The 18,187-nt window shown below is 38.1% G+C and overlaps 1 protein-coding gene across 1 annotated transcript in view; it reads right to left on the bottom strand.

Moving 5' to 3' along the window:
- C12H1orf87 (chromosome 12 C1orf87 homolog) overlaps window positions 1–18,187 on the bottom strand; it is a 77,045-nt gene that overhangs the window by 44,048 nt on the left and 14,810 nt on the right. The window contains 2 exon segments of the mRNA XM_087866312.1: window positions 14,828–14,889; window positions 14,892–15,040. Coding sequence (XP_087722438.1) covers window positions 14,828–14,889; window positions 14,892–15,040 — 211 coding nt within the window.

The following is an 18,187-nucleotide window of genomic DNA, read 5'->3' on the forward strand; positions in this document are numbered from 1 at the left end:
ACCTGGACTTGGTGGCCCAGGTCTGGGGGCAAAGACATTGAAGTCTAGGCTTGAAAGATGGGTTAGATTAGGATTTGGATAGGCTAACGAGTAGAGAGGGAGGAGAAGAGAAGAAAGAAAGGCCCAGGAAAAGGAAACTGGGTATTGAAAACCTCAAAACTACACCCAGGCTCCCGAGAGAGAGATGGATGCTTCCAGGGCATAGTTTAAGTTTTTGAAAAAGACAAACGATAAGGTTGCAGTGGGAGACAGGCAAAAGGGGGTGAATTGCCACAAGTCCAATTAACTTCTGTGCTTTCTTGTTAGGGCAATGGGGAGCCATGGAAATGTTTTCCGTAGAGCTATGACTGGGTCAGAACTGTCTAAATTTACCCCCTAGTAAATTGTGCAGATAATACTTGAACCCTGTTTTTTATCACAACCCCAGGACGAGAGGGATTCCACATTCACTCGGTCCAGAGAGCAGATTCATTCTCTAAAATATTTGGCTAGGCATTTCAGGTGTTTCTTAGAACATTTTCTTAGAACAATAGGTTTCATTGGAAATTACTTGTAATAGAAAACATTTCCATTTTCAGGCACGTAGAAATACTTTTCTGCCTCTGAGAACTGATACACTTCTATTCTGCAGTCCGCTGAAGGAGCATTTATCAGTACTTCATCATTCTAACGGAGGCAAGGTGTCCCTTTTCTCATTTCAACACCAAAGTTTATTTATTTTTTTGTTTTTTTTTTAATGATTTTTTATTATATTATGTTAGTCACCATACAGTACATCCCCGGTTTCCGATGTAAGGCTTGATGATTCATTAGTTGTGTATAACACCCAGTGCACCATGCAATACGTGCCCTCCTTACTACCCATCACCGGTCTATCCCATTCCCCCACCCCCCTCCCCTCTGAGGCTCTTAGTTTGTTTCTCATAGTCCATAGTCTCTCATTGAACGCCTTTGTTTTCAGCACGATGGATACAGGTGAACAAGGCTGGCAGGATTCCTGCCCTCATAGATCTTTCAGCCTTACTGTCACAGAATAAATTTTTTAGCCTCTCCAGTGGAAAGAGGAATATATATTCTAATCCCAGGACTGCTGTGAGCAATGAGCACTATAATGTATTTTCAACATTTTGTAAATTTCAAAACTTTGTTATTTGCTGTGTATCTCCCTCCAATAGAGTGTGAACTCTGTGTGGGCCAGAACTGTTTTGTGTCCTGCTGACTCCCGGCATTTAAGAACAGTGCCAAATTGGACAGACAAATGGAGAAACACTGTGTCAAATGGTGATGATGGCTTGTTCAGGCCCAGCCTATGCGGGGGCTTTAGATCTCTCTCTTCACTGCCATCAATCACCCTGGGCTGTTGTTTTTCAAAACAGTGTATCCACAAAGTATCAAAGAAGATAAAATGGAAAATGTTGACCAAGAAGCATCATGTTTCTGATGTCAAGAGTGGCTACAGTATCTGTAAAATCTCCAATACTATAGTTTTCTGTCATTTCCTTTACTTTGAATCACAAAATAGTGCTTGCGGATGACACAGTAGCTTGAAATGAGTTTGGGGCGTAACACTAGTTTTGTGATATTTACCTAGAGGAATTGTTACAAATGGAGCACAGAAATCGAACACAGATTTAGTAATCCTTCTTGGGGTGTTGGAAACTTGCAAATGTTAGGAGTGTAAACAAGTCTTTTTTTTTTTTTTAAAGATTCCTTATAAATTATTTTAAAGTGGTTATATTTTGGAATCCGTGAACACTTTCCTCTAAGACAAGTGAACACAACAAATTGTCTTAATATTGTACAATGCATAGCTGGGGCTTGGGAAAAAATCTGCAGAGACAGCATCAAATGCAGATTTGAAAAGTTCTGTTTCTTCAACATTTTAGACCAAGGTGTTGATGTGTTCTAGAAAGCTGTTAAATGGCTCAAAATGGGATGCTAGTGATAATAAATACAACCACGAGAAAGATGCATATAAAAAGCTTGATAGGATTTCTCAAGAAACGTAGAATTGAAAAAAGCAGTATTTCCAAATTAATAGATTTAACATATGATGTTAATATATACCTTCAATCAATACAACGTTAGAATTAATCATTTGACTATTTTATTTATATTTGTAAAAATTTATATTTTCTTTACATTTTAACTTGTGATTGTGGAAAACTTCAAGCCTAGGCACATGTGCCCAGGATAGTATAATGGAACTCCATATACTCATCACCAAGCTGTAATTATCAATGCCATTCTTGTTTTATTTATACCCACATCACCCACCACCAGAAATGAAGTAAACCACAGATGGTATATTATGTCACCCACAGTTTTTTCAGCATGCATCTATAAAGCAGTGGTTTTCAAAGTGTGGTCCTTGGGCCAGAAGCCTCAGCAACACCTAGAAATGTGTTAGGAATGTGAATTCTTTTTTTTTTTTAATTTTTTTTATTATATTATGTTAGTCACCATACAGTACATCCCTGGTTTTTGATGTAAAGTTCCATGATTCATTAGTTGCGTATAACACCCAGTGCACCATGCAATACGTGCCCTCCTTACTACCCATCACCAGCCTATCCCATTCCCCCACCCCCTCCCCTCTGAAGACCTCAGTTTGTTTTCTCAGAGTCCATAGTCTCTCATGCTTCATTCCCCCTTCTGATTACCCCCCCTTTCTTTATCCCTTTCTTCCCCTACCGATCTTCCTAGTTCTTATGTTCCATAGATGAGAGAAATCATATGATAATTGTCTTTCTCTGCTTGACTTATTTCACTTAGCATTATCTCCTCCAGCGCCGTCCATGTTGCAGCAAATGTTGAGAAATCGTTCTTTTTGATAGCCGAGATGCCCTTCAACAGATGACTGGACTGAGAAGTTGTGGTCCATATATACAATGGAATATTACTCAGGAATGTGAATTCTTGAGACGCAGGCCAAAGCCACTGGATAAGAATTTCTGGGTTTGGAGTCCAGAAATCTGTGGTTTAGTAAGCCCCACAATACTTGTAATGCATGCCCACATTTGAGAACCACTGCCTTAAGGATAATGACTCTTTGAAAATATAACCATGATAACATTATAATACTTTTAAAAATGGCAATCCCTTAACATCATCAAATATCCAGTCAACTGTTCAAAATCCCCCAATCATCTGATAAATCTTATTTTTACAGTTTGTTTATTCAAAACAGGAACCGAAGAAGATCCATATATTGCAATTGACTTAAATCTTTCACATCTTTTTAAATTTCTAGTTCTTCCTATCTGCACCCCCCACCGCCCCTTTCAGTGCAGTTTTTTCCCCTTGCAATTTATTTGTTGAAGAAGCTGTGTTGTCTGCCCTATAAAATTTTCTGCAGTCTGGATTTTGTTGTTTGTATTTCTATGCCGTTTAACAAACCCTCCCACATATTTCTTGTAAAATAATAGTTAGAACTAGGGTCTTGCTCTTCTTCAAGTTCAATTGTTTTAAGCGAGATCTTTACATAGGTGGTGCATTGCCCCGTGTAAACAAATGCTGTCAGGTTTTGTTTCTTTCACAGGCACTGATAACTCGTTGCTTTAGTCCTTTTTTTTTTCATTAGCGTTTTGGAAATGATGATATCTTATCCTATTATCAGCTCTCATTTACTAACAGATTAATAGGAATACTTTTTTTTTTTTTTTTTACGGAGAAACTGCCCTCATTAACTATTATCTAAAATACCGTTTGTATAGTAAAGACAAACAATAAATGCTGCTTTGATTTACCAGTTTTAAAAAGTTTGTTCCCTAGCATTCTTCAGAGGTAACCAATGAGGTTTTTTTTTTTTTTAAAGAATCACTATAATGTTATAGATTTATACATGTACACTGCATTTAAATCATTATAATTGTTATTTTTACTGATAGCCAAAATACAAGGGGTTTGGGGTTTTTTTTCCCCTTGGTTTTGTTTTTTTGTTTTGTTTTGTTTGTGGTGAGAGCCATTTTAAGTTAGATTTCAAGTCTTTTTTTGACAAGTCATGGAAGGTGTTTGCTATCTTCATTGCTTTTGGTATAAATACATGTTCCAGGCCCAAAGGTGGGATCAGCCTTCAGAATGTGCTGAACACGATGCAGGTGCTGTACCCATCGCTACAGGTTGGTCATTGGTTCTGTGTTTTTTCAGTGAACAAAGCTAGGAAGTCTATTTTTTTTTACGAGGCATTCATGCTAATATTCCCAATTCAAATGTAGGACTTTGGGGTTTTATATAATCTTGTCAATACTGTATCTATATTTCATTTCTCCTACACCAGAAATCCCAAATCTAAAACCACCAAGATGAGGACCCATTTGCTTTATTCTACATACATACACACTATAATAATGTCAGTGTAATGGTTACTGAAAACATCAGAAGATAGTTTTTCAAAAAATATTTTCTTTAGAGCATACATCCCACTAGAGACACACAGTGAAGTCATTATGTGTTAAAGTCATTTTCGGGGCGCCTGGGTGGCTCAGTCCATTAAGCCTCTGACTCTTGATTTCGGCTCAGGTCAGGATCTCAGGGCTGTGAGACCAGAGTTGTGAGATAGAGCCCTGAGTCAGGCTCTGCACTCAGCGGGGAACTCCCCCCCCACCCCCCGCCACTGGCTCACGCGCATGCTCTCTCTCAAATAAATAAATACATCTTTTAAAAAAGGTCATTTAAATAGTTCCATTCTCTTTGGTTTTCTTGCCAGTTAGTACATAAGTTCATGTGGTACCCAGTCTCTAAGGTGGCTCTAGGTGGCCTGCCTCCTAGGACTCACGTTCTTGTGCGGTCCTTCCCCCACCACATCTCAGTAGGATTACCCCTGTAACCAACAAAATCCTGTAGTATGGTGCGTCACTTCTGAGATTAGGTTAGTACAGACATGGGGCTTACTGCTATGGTTGGGTGCACATACTCTATCTTTCTTTTTGGGCTAACTCGTCTTTCGGATGCCAGATACCATGTCTGCAGCAGCCCTGTGGAGAGGCCCCAATACAGAAAAGACAGTTCTCTCTGGCAACAGCTAGCCAAGTAACTGAGGCGTCTGTCAAGAGCCATTCAAACAGGCCTAGAAGTAGATCTTCTTGCCCTGGCCACGTCTTCTGGTGACTGCATTCCTGGCCAGCATTTGGAGTGAAATTTTGGGGGAGACCTTGAACTAGAACCACTCATCTAAGTTGCTCCTGGATTCTTGCCCCTCAGAAACAGTGCAAGACGATATATGGTTATTGATGTATGTGGTTATGTTTGGGGACAATTTGTTATTCAGCAATAGATAACTAACACACACTTGTTTCGTTTTTTATTTTTAGGAATTGATTTTTTAATTTTTAAATTTGTTTTTTACTTATGGGAAATATTTATGTGGTTCCAAAGCCAAATCTACAAAAACGATTTTTTCAGAGATGAGTTGTTTCTGTTCTTGATCCTTCCAACCTTTTCCCTTTATCCCCAATAGATAACCACTTTTTAAAATCCTTTTTATTATTTCCTTCATTTTTAGAAGCATAAGCAATAGATAGATGATAGACAGACAGATAGATACCTCAAAGCATAATCTACGTACTTTTCTTCACCTTGCTTTCATTTAGTTAATGATAGATCTAGTTAGATGACTCCATACAATGATACATAGGGATATTCACATACTGTAAAACTGTATATATTGTGATAGTCTTCATTCCTTTTTACAGTTTTAAAGTTTTTATAATACTCTGTGTGGATGTACTGTGTCATTTATTCAACCAGTCCCTTATGGATGGGAATTTAGGTTGTTTATCGTTTTTTTTTGTTTTGTTTTTTTGTTTTTTTGCAACAAGTAATGCTACAATGAATACTTTCTGCATAAATCTTTTCACATTTTTTCCAGTGTATCTTTGGGATAGGTTTCTGAAAGTGAGATTTTTCGTGTCAACCAATAAATGCATATGTAGTTTTGCTAATTATTGCCAAATTTCCTGCCAAAGCGGTTTTCTACTTTAAAACTTCCTCTACCTTCCAACAAAGTATGTTGTCGATTTTCTGGACTTTTGCCAGTGTAATTGTGAGAAATTGTATCTCAGGGTGGTGTTAATTCATATTCCTTTTATTAAGAGCAACACTGTATTTTCTGATATGCTTAAGGACCACGTACATTTATCTTTGTGTGAACCGTCCATATGTTTTGCCCATTTTTCTAAGAGTTTACTGTCTTTCTTTTTCTTTTTGATAGAAGATTCTATATGTTAGGGATATATTTATCTAGGATATAAACTGCAGATTTCTTCCGCAGTTTGTCAGGTACGTATGTACGCCTTGCACACAGTGGTTCTGACCACATACATATAGTCAAAATTATCACTTTTTTCTTATTGTATCTGCATTTTGAATCACAGTTGAGAAGTTTCCCCTTATCTCAGATTACAGAGGAAATCTTCCCTTCTCTTGCACTATCGTGTAGGCTTATTATTTTTTTTACATTTCAACCTCTGATCCATTTGGAATATATCCCAGTGTACCTCCTATGTATGTACAATATACGAGAGGCCCAATTTAAGACTTTCTCTGTGGCTATCCCGTAACCCCCGTATTACTTACTAAGAAGTCCATCTTTTCCCAACTAATTTACAGTTTATCATCTTTATTATATACAAAACTGCAATATGCCATTGGGTCTGTTTGTTGATTTTTCTTTTCAATCCCATTAGTCTCCTATCTATTCACGTGCCCAAATCACGTTATTTTAGATACAGAGATTTTACATTTTATATTTGTTAATGCTGGCCCTACACCATTGCTCTTCTATTCCTGGCTCTTCTTTCTGGTTTTGTTATTTGAAATTAACTTATAATCAATTTGACTAGTTCCAAGGAAAATGCAACAAAAATCTAATACCATTCTTATTGGAATCACATTAAATTTATAAATTACCTCAGGGAGGATCAACATCTTGATGTCAACTTTTTTTCAAGATTTTTTTTTATTGTGGTAAAATATACATAACAGAAAACTTGTTATCTTACCCTTTCTGAAAGGACCGTGCAGTGGGATTAAGCACATTCCTATTGTGTGCAGCTGCCCCCCACCATCCGTCTCCAGGGCTCTTTTCATGACTTTTTTTTTTTTTAAGATTTTATTTATTTATTTAACAGAGATAGAGACAGCCAGCGAGAGAGGGAACATAGCAGGGGGAGTGGGAGAGGAAGAAGCAGGCTCATAGTGGAGGAGCCTGATGTGGGGCTCGATCCCATAACGCCAGGATCACGCCCTGAGCTGAAGGCAGACGCTTAACCGCTATGCCACCCAGGCGCCCCCCAGGGCTCTTTTCATCACACAAAACTGAATGTCTGCCCCATTCAGCACCAACTGCCTGTTCCCTCCTCCCCTAAGTCCCTGCAAGCCACTATTCTACTTTCTGTTGCTCTGATTCGATTACTCTGAGTATCTTTTGCCAGTGGAATCACGCAGTATTTATCTTTTTGTGACCGGCCTATTTTACTGAGTACATAAATGTCCTCAAGGTTCATCCATTTTACAACATAGGTCAGAATTTCCTTCCTTTTTAAGGCTGAATAATATTCCATCCTGTGCATATGCCCCAGATTTTGCTTATTCATTTACCTTTGATGGATATTTGGGTTGCTTCCCCATTTTAGCTACTGTGAATAATGCTGCTGTGACCATGGGGGTATAAATATCTCCTTGAGAGCCTCCTTTCAGTTCTTTTGAGTAGATCCCCACAAGTGGACTAGCTGGATGATATGGTCATTCTGTTTTTAATTTTTAAATTTTTTTGAGAAGCCACTATACTGTTCTCCACAGTGGCTATACCACTTTACATTTCCACCCACAGCGCACAAAGTTTCTAACGACTCCATTATCCCTGCTAACATTTGTCGCTTTGTGGGTTTTGTCTTCTTTGCTTGTGGCTGTCCTAATGGGTGTGAAGTGTTATCTCCTTGTAGTTTTGATGTGCGTTGCCCTAATTAGTGATGTTTAATATCTTTTCATGTGCTTATTGTCCATTTTTAATCTTCTTTAAAGAAATGTCTATTAGATCCTTGCCCATTTTTTAATCAGATTGCTTGTTTTTTGGTTTTTGAGCTTTGGAGTTCTTTCTGTGTTCTGGATATTAATCTCTCATCAGATATGCGATTTGCCAATACTTTCTCCCATGACATGGCCTGCCTTTTTACAACTGATTGTGTATTGTGGCACACAACTTTTTTTCTAATTTGCATGAAACCTGATTAGTCAATTTTTTTATTTTGGTGCCCATGCTTTTGGGGTCATATCCAAGAAATCATTGTCAGATCCAGTAAGAAGATTTTGCCCTATTTTCTCTTCTAAAAGTTTTATAGTTTTAGATCTTATATTTAAGTAGTGGATCTATTTTCAGTTAATTTTTGTATATAGTGTTAGGTAAGGGTCCAACTGCATATTTTTGCATGTGGACATCCAGTTTTTCCAGTGCCGTTTCTTGAAAAGAGCATCTTTCCCCCCATTGAATCATCTTGGTACCCTTGTTAAAAAACCCATTTGACCATATATTTGAGGATTTATTGTGGACCCTAGTCTATTCTGTTGGTCTCTAGATCTGTCTTTATGCCAGTACCACACTGTTTTTATTATTGTACCTTTGTAGTACCTTCTTTTTCAGGTTTGCTTTGGATCTTCAGGGTCCCTTGAGATTCCATATGAATTTTAGGATGGGTTTTTATATTTCTGCAAAAAAATGTCATTGGGATTTTGATAGAGATTGATGATGTTAACTTTTTTCTGTTTAAGAACATACCATACCTTTCCATTGTTCAAATCCACTCTTGTGTCTTTTAGGAGAGTTTTATATTTTTTCTCATAAAGGTTTGGACATTTCTTGTTAAGTCTGACTATGTGTTTGATTTATTTACTTATTTAGTTAATTTAGTTATGCTTTTGTTATTAAAAATGCTGCCATCCATTTTTTGTCCTAATTTTTGTTTATATATGTGAAGGCCACTGATTTGTATATATTGATGATATAATCCTGTTTTGCCAAATTCTCTTAGTGTTTTAGTAATTTCTTCATAAGCTGTTTTGAAATTTTATATGTATAATCTTATCATCTGGAAATAGTTTTTCCTCTTCCTTTCTAATTACTATTCCTATAAGTGCTTTCTTTTGTTTAATTACATTGGCCAATACTTCCAATGTAATATTAAAAACCAGTGGAAATAACAATACTCTTGACTTCTTCCAGACTCTAATGTAAAAAGCCTCCTGTGTTTGTCGATTAAATAGGATGTTGGCTTTGCATTAATATATAGAGAGGAGCATTTTGGAAACAAAAGTGAACAAGAAAATTCTTATTCTCAGGGGATTTACAGACTTGTGGAAGGAGGCAAGGAAGCCTATTTTTTTTTAATTTATAAAAGACTTATTCACTTATTTGTAAGATTTATTTGCAAGAAATTTACCATAAGTTATGTGTTTATGAGAGGCAGTGTAGTGTAGTGCATGTTTTAAAAAGATTTATTTATTTATTCGAGAGAGAGAACGCAAGCAGGGGGAGGTGCAGAGGGAGAGGGAGAGAGAGAGAATCCTCATGCAGACTTCCCAGCTGAGCACGGAGCCTGATGCAGGGCTTGATCCCAGGACCCTGAGATCATGACCTGAGCTGAAACCAAGAATCTGTCACTTAACTGACTGAGCCACCCAAGTGCCCCAATGCACGCATTTTTCTAAATGTTGTCCTTAAGGGGGCAAAAATTGGTTCTTCGGGGCAAATATTTCCAAAATATTACAGTGTTTTCTAGTGCTCCAAAACTCAAGTCTACTCAACAAAGGAGTGTTTCTTTGTATTTATTTATTTATTTATTTATTTATTTATTTATTTATTTATTTATTTATTTATTTATTTATTAAAGATTTTTATTTATTTATGTGACAGAGAGACAGCCAGGGAGAGACGGAACACAGCAGGGGAGTGGGAGAGGAAGAAGCAGGCTCCCAGCCGAGGAGCCCGATGTGGGACTCGATCCCGGAACGCCGGGATCACGCCCTGAGCCAAAGGCAGACGCTTAACAACTGCGCTACCCAGGTGCCCCGTTTCTTTGTATTTAATACCTCTCTTGTTAGGGAGATTTTAATTTTTCTCCTAAGGAGTGGGATCCAATGATGAAAAAGAGATTGAGAAACATTGGTGTGGTGGATCCAGACTACTTAGGTAGGTTCACGTCCTAGACCCACCAATATTCGACTGGTGGTATGAGCTTTGGCAAATTACTTAATGTCACTGTATCTCAGTTTTCTCACCTATAAAATAGAGATACTAGCACTATACTTCACACCATTGTTTTTAATTTTTTAATTAATTTTTTTATTTGAGTGTAATTGACACATAATGTTACATTAGAGGAAACAGCCCATTTTAATAGTATAGCAACAACTGCTACAAGGGAATGTAAAGACTGATTTATGAGTACCTTATGAAAAGCACTTATCTTGGTAATCAGGCAATGATGCTTCTTGGTAGAGTCGATATCTAAGTTGAGTCCCTACTGTTGTTAGGAGTTAAATGAAGATGAAGGGAAATTTTCATACTAAAGGAATAGTATGGGCAAAGCAAAGAAGATAAAATGGAACAGAACTCTATGGGGGAAATAGAGGTTGTTTAGGGAAAGGTGGGCATGGGGAAGAAGTAGAGAGTGGACAGAAGTGAGTTGGAAAGGCGATCAAGGAGTTTGCATTTTATACTAGGGCAAAGGGGATTAAATAATGGTTTTAAGTGTTTTAAGTAGTGGCCACACTGGAGTACTTTTGAAGTTCCTCCTAAAAGAGGCAGAACATATATCCTTACCCCAGTGGTATGTGCTTCGGCATGTGGCTTGCCTTGGCCAGTGGGATGGATGTTAGTGGACATGACACAAGCAAAGACTCAAAACGTACTTGTGGTTGAGTCTGTCCTCTTGAAATGTTTCCATTACCATAAGAAGAACTCGCTCTGAGGAGCCCACTGGATTCAGAACAATAAGAAAAACACAGAGCAGACCTGAACCAAATCTACCGTCTGGAGCCACGCCTAGAAAAGTCTAATTGAAGAAAAAAAGCAAAAGCTATGTTAGCTCATATCTGCAGATCTGAGCATAAATGATTATTGTTAGAAGCCACTGAGTGCTGGGGTGATTCGTCACACGGTAGTATTATTATAATAGCTGAGCAAAACAGAGAGGGAAGCGTAGACAAGGACAGCCAGTTTGAAGGTCATTAAAATCATCTTGCTGAAGTACTGTGGTGGTTTGATTAGGATGATGGCAGAGGAAGCAGAAGTATAAGAAGCTATTTTTGAGAGATGGGGGGGGGTAGAATTTAAAGGGCTCAGTGATATTAGACTCGGGGAGAGGGAGGAGGAAAGCATGCCCAGGTTTCTTGCTGGTGTAATTGGGAGAGTTGTGGGACGGTTCTGGGAGCCACAGACCACAGAAAAAGAGCAGGGTCAAAGGTTCTGTTTTGAACCTGGTCAACCTACCAACGCAGAGCCAAGTGGAAATGGCCTTGACATCTGTCTGTTCGCCCACAACATGAGGATGGCATCGTGTGCCCCTACCTACCTCACAGGGCTACGGTGCAGAACAGACAAGATAAAAAACACACAAAAGTGCTTTGAAAAGAACACATTACCAATCAACTATGATAATTATTAAAATTAAAGCGCTAACACTTTCATTTTCATGCTGCCAGATGCAAAAAACACACTCTAATTTTATTTTTGAAACTGTGCTACCGAGTTTGTAGCTAGTCACACATTCTTTTTTATTTTCTGAGAGAAGACAGAGCTGATGCTTCTGAGAAATACTACAAATGATATTTGTATTTTCAAAGACACATAAGGAACAGAACTTGGAGGAAAAAAAGATCCTAAGGCTACTGTTGAGAAGAGCCAGGCTCTTGACTTGTGAGACCTCCAACTAATCATTTAAGCTCTCTGGGCCTCCGCTTCTTCGTTTCCGAAGTGAAGGTTTGTACTTGTTGATTTCTAAAATATCTTGCTGTTCTCGGATACATGAAACCATGGGTTCTCATAGCATTTTCAGCTTTACTTACCTCCTACTAACTAATGATACTCTTCAAACTTGATCTGTAATTTAGAAAAGAGTTTCACACTTGCCTGTCCTCACCCACGTTAGCTCAGTCTTTATCAGCAACTTTTCTTTTGGAGCAAATTCAGGCAGTCCAGATTGCCTGTTATATCTCAGGCAGGAAAGCTTATTTTCATCTATGTGTGAGGGAGAAGGATCTAGAAGGAGTTCTGATTGGTTTGCTTCTTTCACTGCAGCAGAATTCCATTCACCACTTAGTCAAGGTGGTAATGAGGGTCTCCGTACCAGGCAACTGTGGCTGCCATCTGGCAGGCCAGCACCACACACTTGGGAGACAGAACCAATTAGTCAGGCCCCACACCTCCCAGGAGGTCTTGCTGTATTTGGTGGCTGGGTGTCAGCTCTGCTGAGTCTCCCACAAGAAGCCTCATTGAGCTCTGGGAGGGGAGGTGCAAATCATCTCCCTCTGGCACTACATGCCTAGCAAAGAATCCAGATCTCGGAGGTCCAAGAACAGCTTACTCAAGGAATATTCTGCCCCTGATAATGGCTAATGCAGAATCTGGACCAAGAGTGGGCAGCTTGATGTGGCATAAGGGAGTGTCAAGAAACAAATTTCCATTTCTAAGAGAGAAACTAGAAATGACTTCCGTGCCCATCAGTAAATGAGCCATGTTATATATAAAAAGGAATGACTACAGTTGGTGATTAAGGATTTAGGATTTAGGCTTTAATTCTGGCTCTGCCACCTCTCAGCCTTTTGACCTGGGCAAGGCACTTGACCTTGTTTTTTAGTTGCTTCACCTGTCAACTGAAGACAATAAGTTCCTACCTCATTGGGTGCTTGGAAGTAGTGAGTTAATACATGTAAAGAACTTAGAACGGTGCCCGGCACATAGTAAATGCCATTTAAGTGTTCTTTCTGAGTATGATTCTCAGAGAGCCTATCAAGATGATGCTTAGGATGAATTTTTTGAAGCCAGGGTGAAAATTCTTGATATGAAATGAATCAAGCAGGATAACAAAGAATATATACATAATGATTCTCATTCTATATCTATGCATGGAGAAAAGAAGAGAAAGAAATATATTATTTTTTTCTTTCATTGAATTTTCTTTTCTTCTTGCTTATACTCTCCATCTGCCAAAATTGTACACGAGTATGCAATACTTTATAATTAAAAAGATGATTTTTTTAAAAAAGGAAGAAAAGATTAGAGAAGAAAACATGGATAAACCTCTTATCTCTACACTTAAGAGTGACTTCAACTTTTCTGAGCCTCAGTTTTATCATCTCTACCATAGTGATAGAAAAAACACTGGTACCTACCGCAAGGGGTTAATTTCAAGGAGCAAATGATAAAATTTACCTGAAAGTAATCAGGCAATAATAAAGTGTTTTATAACTATAATATTATTACCAAGGTCATCCTTGGGGAGTAACAACAAATACATTAATGCTAGAGTCAAAATTATGTAAAAACTCAGAGGTCTTTAGATGTTCAGAACGGATCATTTCACCTCTGCAGATGCAGTTCCGACCAGGCCTTCAATTCAAGACCTACTTATAAGACAGTCAAAAAAAGGGCACCTGGGTGGCTCAGTTAGTTAATCGTCGGCCTTCAGCTCAGGTCATGATCGCTGGAGCCCAGTGTCAGGCTCCCTGCTCAACAGGGAGCCTGCTTCTCCCTCTCCCTCTGCCCACAGCCCCCTCCCCTGCTTGCTCTCTCTCTCTCTCTCAAATAAGTAAAATCTTAAAAAAAAAAAAAAAAAAGTCAAAAGAACACATTAACGGGGGATGTCGAAGGTTCAAGTTGCAGTGTAGGCTCTGCCACTGACATTTTGGACAAGTCACTTTTATTTCTGGACCCACATGCAACTAGACCTTGCAGATTATGGTTTGAGGTCCACTGGTGGGCCATTAACCACTTTAAATTATAATCTTTACAGAGTTCTTATGAGCAAAAGACCACAAATCCATAGGCTGTTATTTTCTCAGATGACTGAAGACTAGCTAGTATCTGAGTGATTTAGTAAGGGTATTAAAATTATAAACTAAAAATAGTTATGTTAGAGTTTACTGCAGACTCTAATTCAGTATTCTACTAAAATACTTGGCTGTCACTTAATGCTTGGCAGCACTGCAAAACTCCTACTCTATGTATCCGTCTAATTGCAATTTCAGCAATTTTTGGAAATGGTACTTTGTTATCAATGAATCATTAGTTTTGTCTTGATTTGGATCCAGTTTTCAATTGCTGCTATTCTTGCTTTTTAATTACAAATTAGTGATCCTATAGATTCATCATTATTAAGTTAGTTTGTTGTGGATTGTTTGGTTGATTTTTAACAGAGTACAGTGATGTATATTTCTATCAAGATTTTTGGCCGATATTTTTTTGATATGTAGACATAGTTGCATTGGATTTTGAAAATAAATGATCTCTTCCTCTAATGTGAAAGCAGGCAGACCTTCCACCTCCAACACATGCAAATGTGCATGTACACTTACTCCGATCACTGCACGAGTATCACTGAGTTAGCCACGGATAGAGTAGGTTGGCCAGCTCAATTGGTGGTCAATAAGGATGCAATATACACAATTACCTAAGCATTTAGTTTCAGATTAAAAAAAATGAACTCCAAGTCTATCTTACATGAAATATATTAATTATCATTAGTACAAGAGTGTGTGGTATGAATTGGTTTCCAACCTCATTCTGAATTTTCCTAGTCAATTACCAAGAAAAGTTTGGGTATTTGTCACTCACGTTGCCATCCAGAAATCTGCTTCTGAGTGCTCCTGTCAGGAATTTCTGATTGTTCTCTGGGCACTTGCTTTCTTATCATCTGGGTTACGACTGATTTAATGATTAGTAGGATTGGTAGGAGCTGGGGAGTCTCTGCTCCTCTGTTTTGCACCACCAGTCATGGATTTCTGGAGTCCTGTTGGAGTTTCTGCCTTCAAGTTCTCATTTTCCTTGCTGTGAGGAAACAGTTTTGCACTTTGTTACTCACAGGGCAGACTCTGCATACACTAGGCTGGCATGAGAAACAGAAGGTGTTAGTCTGGTGGTGTGAACAGTGGTAACTCAGCATGGTGGAACGAAGGAGTAAACATTGATTATCTATGTATGAATCATTTACCGTAGACAGACTGTGTTATTATCTTCTCAGAGTTTAACTTCTCCTACCCTCTTCCTCATATTCATAAAGAGAATCTATCCAAATGTTCTCAGACCCTTAACGTAAGTAATGGCAGTGTCAAAAATGACCCCTACGGGTTATCATATATCTTACTGACAAATCTAATGGTTATTTTCAGTGTTTGCAACTAGAAGAAGAAAAACTCCAGTCAAGGGGGTTTGCTAGCTCCAGTCCTGCTCTGTGTCTCTCCTCAGGTACCTCAACCCGTGGCTTCTTTTTCTCTCAGTAGTCCTCCATTTAAGCTTAATATTAAATAGAGAAAAGGAAAGGAAAAAATAAACTGTAGGAATGATTCAAAGAAATGCAATTTTAAAAAGATTCAACCTTGTTTAATAACTAAAGACTCACAAATCAAAACAATTATATAAGATATTTTAAATTTAGGAAACTTCTTTGGAAGTAAGAAAGTCAAATGCTAATGGCCATAGAAATAGATATAATTAATATAGTGGGTGACTTGACAAAACATAGGAAGAGTCAGTCAGGAAGTTGCAATGGTTTAGCCTACTAAATCAACATTTAAGATTGTGTATTATGGGGAAAAATACAGAAGAAGAAAAATTTTGAACTCTAGGTGAATATGTTGAGTATTTCATTTTATGTTCATATGATAGAATTTATAAAGCCATGAAAATAGTTAGGAATAATTTTAATGACACAAAAACATGTCCAGTTATACAAATAAGTGAAGAATATAATTCTCTCAACTATGAAAAATGCATGTGCATATTATATGTGTTTATCTGTGAGTACATAGTATATCTAAAAAGAAATATACCAGAAATAAACAGTAAGTGTCTCTGGGTAGCAGAACTCAGAATATTACTATAATATCTTATAAAATTATTATTCTAAATATTTTTCATGAGAAAATATTATTTTATAATCAGGAAAAGTCAATTTCAATATAGCTATAGAAGGCATCCTATAAATTCTAGCTGTTAGTACTGATACAATGGAAAAGATCCATCTTAAAGCATGGCATAGTATCTGAGCATAAAACAGTGGCTCTGATATTTGTTGATTTGAAAAATCCAAACCAAAGGCAATGATTTAGAATGTATGTATACTTTTTATAGTAATCTTCTTCGTCGTGGCAGGACAGGCAGGAAAGAAGCCCTAAAAAAGAACTCTGAGGAATACCTACACTTAGAGAAGAGCCCTCAAAGGAGATTTAGAAGAAATTCTCAGTAAGGTAGAAGGGAACCAGGAGTGTGGAGTCTTGGAAGCAAAGTGAAGAGCATGTTCCCAGAGGGAGGGCATCGTTAACAGTGTCAGGGGCTCGGAAGAAAGGTGAATTCTGAAAAGTGTCCATTGGATTAAGCCATAAGGATGCCGACAGCATCTTGACAAAGGAGCTTCTGTGAGGTAATGGAGGTGGACGCCAGACCGAAGTGGGTGGGGAGGAAGGGGGCCAAGAAACTGAATTACCAGAAGTATAACCTCCGTGAAGAAGTTCGGTTTCAAGAACGGAGAGAGGGGGGTTGGTGACTGGAGTATAATATCGGTTTCAGATAGGGCTTTATTATTATCATGTTGAAGGATCATGGGGACTTTAACACATTAAACGTCAATGGTGAAGAGCCCACTGAGCCAGAGCGAAAGACAGGATATTACTGATGAACTATGATGAACCCTGACAAAGCGAGATGGGGCATCATTGAGAGAACAGAGATAGAAATGAAACCTCAGGGCAGGGTAGTAGGGAGATAGGTGAGGATATAGGCAAATTTATTTGTACATTTGTTGTCAGCTTGACTTTTGTCTTTGATATGTAAGGTATGCTTACCTGTTGGCTCTTAGGGGGGAAGCGCTAGGGAAGGAAGTCTGAACTAACGGCAGTTGGCTTGAGGTAACTGCTATGAAGAGTGGAAAAGAGCTGATCAGAACAAGTAGCAAGGTTAGCTGGGTGGGACCAGGTAGCCATGAAGGCTGGAGGCTACAGTTTTGTGGCTTCAGTCTGAGAGGTGCATGCTCTTCTCTAGGATTGCCTGAGTCCTCGTGGAGATGCAGAGGAGAGAGTGGGGCTCATTTAGGGCTGGGATTTGCAAGACAGGTGCAACTGAATGATAACAGAGCAAGACGGGAATGTGAGAACAATAGCGTGTATTTAACAAATAATTCTTGCAATGAGAGAAGATATAGAACATATGATCCCTGACCTCAAGAAATTTAATTTCATTTGGCTGTCCAAAAATAACACAAATAAGAAAGTTAACAACTGGTATAAACTTGCTTCCAGAAATCAGATTGATAGCTTCTATGTAGTGGTTACCTTTTTAGGGAGGTGAGAACCCATAAAGGAACAGTAGGGCCTTCCATGGTATCTGTAGTATTCTGATTTTTTTGTTTTTTGTTTTTTTGTTTTTTATCTTGGTGTTTGTCACAAGGATATATCACGTTTGTGAAAATTCAGTAAGACTAGTAAGACTATATAGTAAGACTACATATATGACATGTGTGCTTTTATGTGTGTACATAAAATAGATTATATTCCTATAACATGTTCAAAGAAATTGGTATAAAATTTGCATAAATATGAAACATACCTAATTAGTATACAAATCAATGTCAAGTGAATATCACAAAGAATCAGGGCTGTTTGAAGTTCGTAAGAAAGAGAAATAACTATGATTTGCAATGGTTGCAAAAATAATATTGCTGAGCATTTAACCACATGGCAGTCACATCATAGCCACTCACACTGGTTGGTTAATCTTCAGATCAACCCTGTAGGTAAGTGCTTGTATTATTTTCATCTTAGGACGAAGGAATTAAGACTCAGAGTTTATGTGATTTGTCTAATCGTAGATGGCTTTTCAGTAGTGGAACCAGAATTGAAACCCAAGTTGGCCTGATTGCACCAAGATGGCTACTTACTGCCAATAGGGTCAGGAGAGAACCCGTGGAAGTTTACATGATAG

This window comes from Ursus americanus, chromosome 12 (assembly GCF_024610735.1).
Source record: "Ursus americanus isolate L20-20 chromosome 12, mUrsAme1.1.p, whole genome shotgun sequence".
Taxonomy (NCBI): Eukaryota; Metazoa; Chordata; class Mammalia; order Carnivora; family Ursidae; genus Ursus; species Ursus americanus.